General features: G+C 38.8%; 1 protein-coding gene across 1 annotated transcript in view; it reads right to left on the bottom strand.

The window, feature by feature from the left end:
* Nucleotides 1–701: 701 nt before the first annotated feature.
* Nucleotides 702–2,038, bottom strand: part of mrps23 (mitochondrial ribosomal protein S23) — a 10,223-nt gene continuing 8,886 nt past the window's right edge. Inside the window, exons 4-5 of the mRNA XM_024280383.2 lie at nt 1,077–1,200; nt 702–1,003 (exon numbers count right to left, since the gene is read on the bottom strand). Coding sequence (XP_024136151.1) covers nt 893–1,003; nt 1,077–1,200 — 235 coding nt within the window. The 3' untranslated portion in view covers nt 702–892. The remainder of the gene's footprint in view (nt 1,004–1,076; nt 1,201–2,038) is intronic.

Genomic DNA, 2,038 nt, shown 5'->3' with positions numbered 1-2,038 from the left:
TGCACTAATCATGTCAGATCAGCATCTTGATGTGGCACACCTGTGAGGTGGGATGGATTATCTCAGGAAAAAGCAGAAGTGCTCACCATCACACTTTGAGACAGATTTGTGAACAATTTTTGGGAGAAATGGTCATATTGTGTATCTGGAATGAATTCTAGACCTTTAAGTCCATCTCATTAAAAATGGGAGCAAAAAAAAAAAAAGTTTATATTTTTGTTGAATGTAGATGATCCCTAATGAATAAATATAATACAATGGCTAATATATTAAACAAACAATTGTGTATATAAATAAAAAAAATGTTTAAATACAGATAATAAAAATCAAAAGTAAAGATAAACTTAAACAATTAAAAAAATATATTAAAAAGGTGGGTCTTGAGCCTCTCCTTACAGTCTCTGCAGCAGACATCTCCCCAGGAGAGGACCGCAAGTGGAACGAGGCCTTGCCTTGTTTTGGTCTTCACTTTAGGAACAGCTAAGAGGCCAGCACCAGAGGACCTCAGGGTCCACCAGGGTTCTTATCTTAAAAGCAAATCACTTAAATAAGAAGGCCCAAGACCATAAAAACATTTATAAACTGATAAGAAAACTTTAAGATCAATCCTAAAGTGCACAGGGAGCCAATGCAGCGATTTCTACACATGAGATGAGCTCCTAAGCAGCTCCAAACCCAAAAGGAGCAGCTGTAGGCAGGGATGTGTAAGTCAGTGTCATGGTTTAATAACCAAACACCACATGAAATCACAATTTAAATTAAAAAAAGAAAAGAAAAAAAATAGTTTTACTTTAAGTATCCATAGTATTTTTACAAACATGGGACAGCAGGCTGAGCTTCTTATGGACAACAAAATATGTCCATTCCACTGTGGCCGGGATGAAGCCCATATTCAGGATTGTGTTGGCATAATCGGCGTTGATGGCTCCGGTTCTGCATGCTGCTGCTCTTCCAGCATGTCGGTCAGCTTCGAGTCAAGCACAGTATCCCTGGATGACTCCCCCTGCAGGGCAGAAGTTTTATTATCTTAATCACATTTTAAAGGAGGAACATCCAGATGCTTACAGGAGACTTACAGGAACGAGTCCTCTCCTCTTCAGGATCACACCCTCAGACAACAAAGCTTTTCCAGTCTCCTCGAACAAGGCGGAGTCACTTAGGTTACTGCGGCTCTTTAACTCGTAGAACTTTGTGACAAATCTGGAATATCAGAGGTAAAGCAGACACTCAGTGCTTCTGTTGTCTCAGGAAAGCCCCACAATGACAAGTCCCTAAACAGAAAGGAAATGAGTCATGGGGTAATGTTGATTGTACATGAGAACTGGACAGAGTAAGAGTGACATCACCCATAAAAGATAACTTACCGTATTTTCAGAACCATAGGGAGCACTGAATTATAAGGTACAAAAAAAATAAATAAATGAATAACATAAGTAAAATAGTGAGTTTAGTTCAACTTTATTCAAGGTTTAAACAAAACACTTATTTTATAATCAATCTTCTCCCACAGGACATCTTTGGTGTTTGACTTAAACAGCTGTAATCCATCATCAAACATGCCGGTTTCCTCTCATCTTTGTTGGAGTCGGTCTCATTACCAGGCGGTTGTTCAGCAATGATGCCGCCGGCTTTAGCCAAAGTTCAGACAACAGTGACAGCACATCTTCATCCCAGAAGTCAACAATCCTTCTCATATGCGGGTGTAATTTGCCCGGCTCTGCCTTCCAGTAAAAATGTCTGCGCTGTCTGTAATCCATCGCTCACATCCACAAAGATGCAATCTTTTTCACTTTCCCTGAGGTGGCACCGGGAACTTTTCTTTAAGGTCTGAAGGGAACCTTCCAGAGCGTGTTCAAACAATCAAATAACTATATTTGTCAAAGTAATCTTTATTCTAAACAGCTTTAGAACTTCAGATTTTTACACCTTAACCCCCCCCCCCATTAAATCTTAGTTAGTTCAAATTCAACTTTCATTTTTTGTATTAACTGTAGTATTGAAACTAACTGTGAGGAACATTTAAATATTTCTAATAAAT

The sequence above is a fragment of the Oryzias melastigma genome, linkage group LG20, assembly GCF_002922805.2.
Source record: "Oryzias melastigma strain HK-1 linkage group LG20, ASM292280v2, whole genome shotgun sequence".
In the NCBI taxonomy this organism is placed as follows: Eukaryota; Metazoa; Chordata; class Actinopteri; order Beloniformes; family Adrianichthyidae; genus Oryzias; species Oryzias melastigma.
This window is presented reverse-complemented; position numbering and strand designations above follow the sequence as displayed.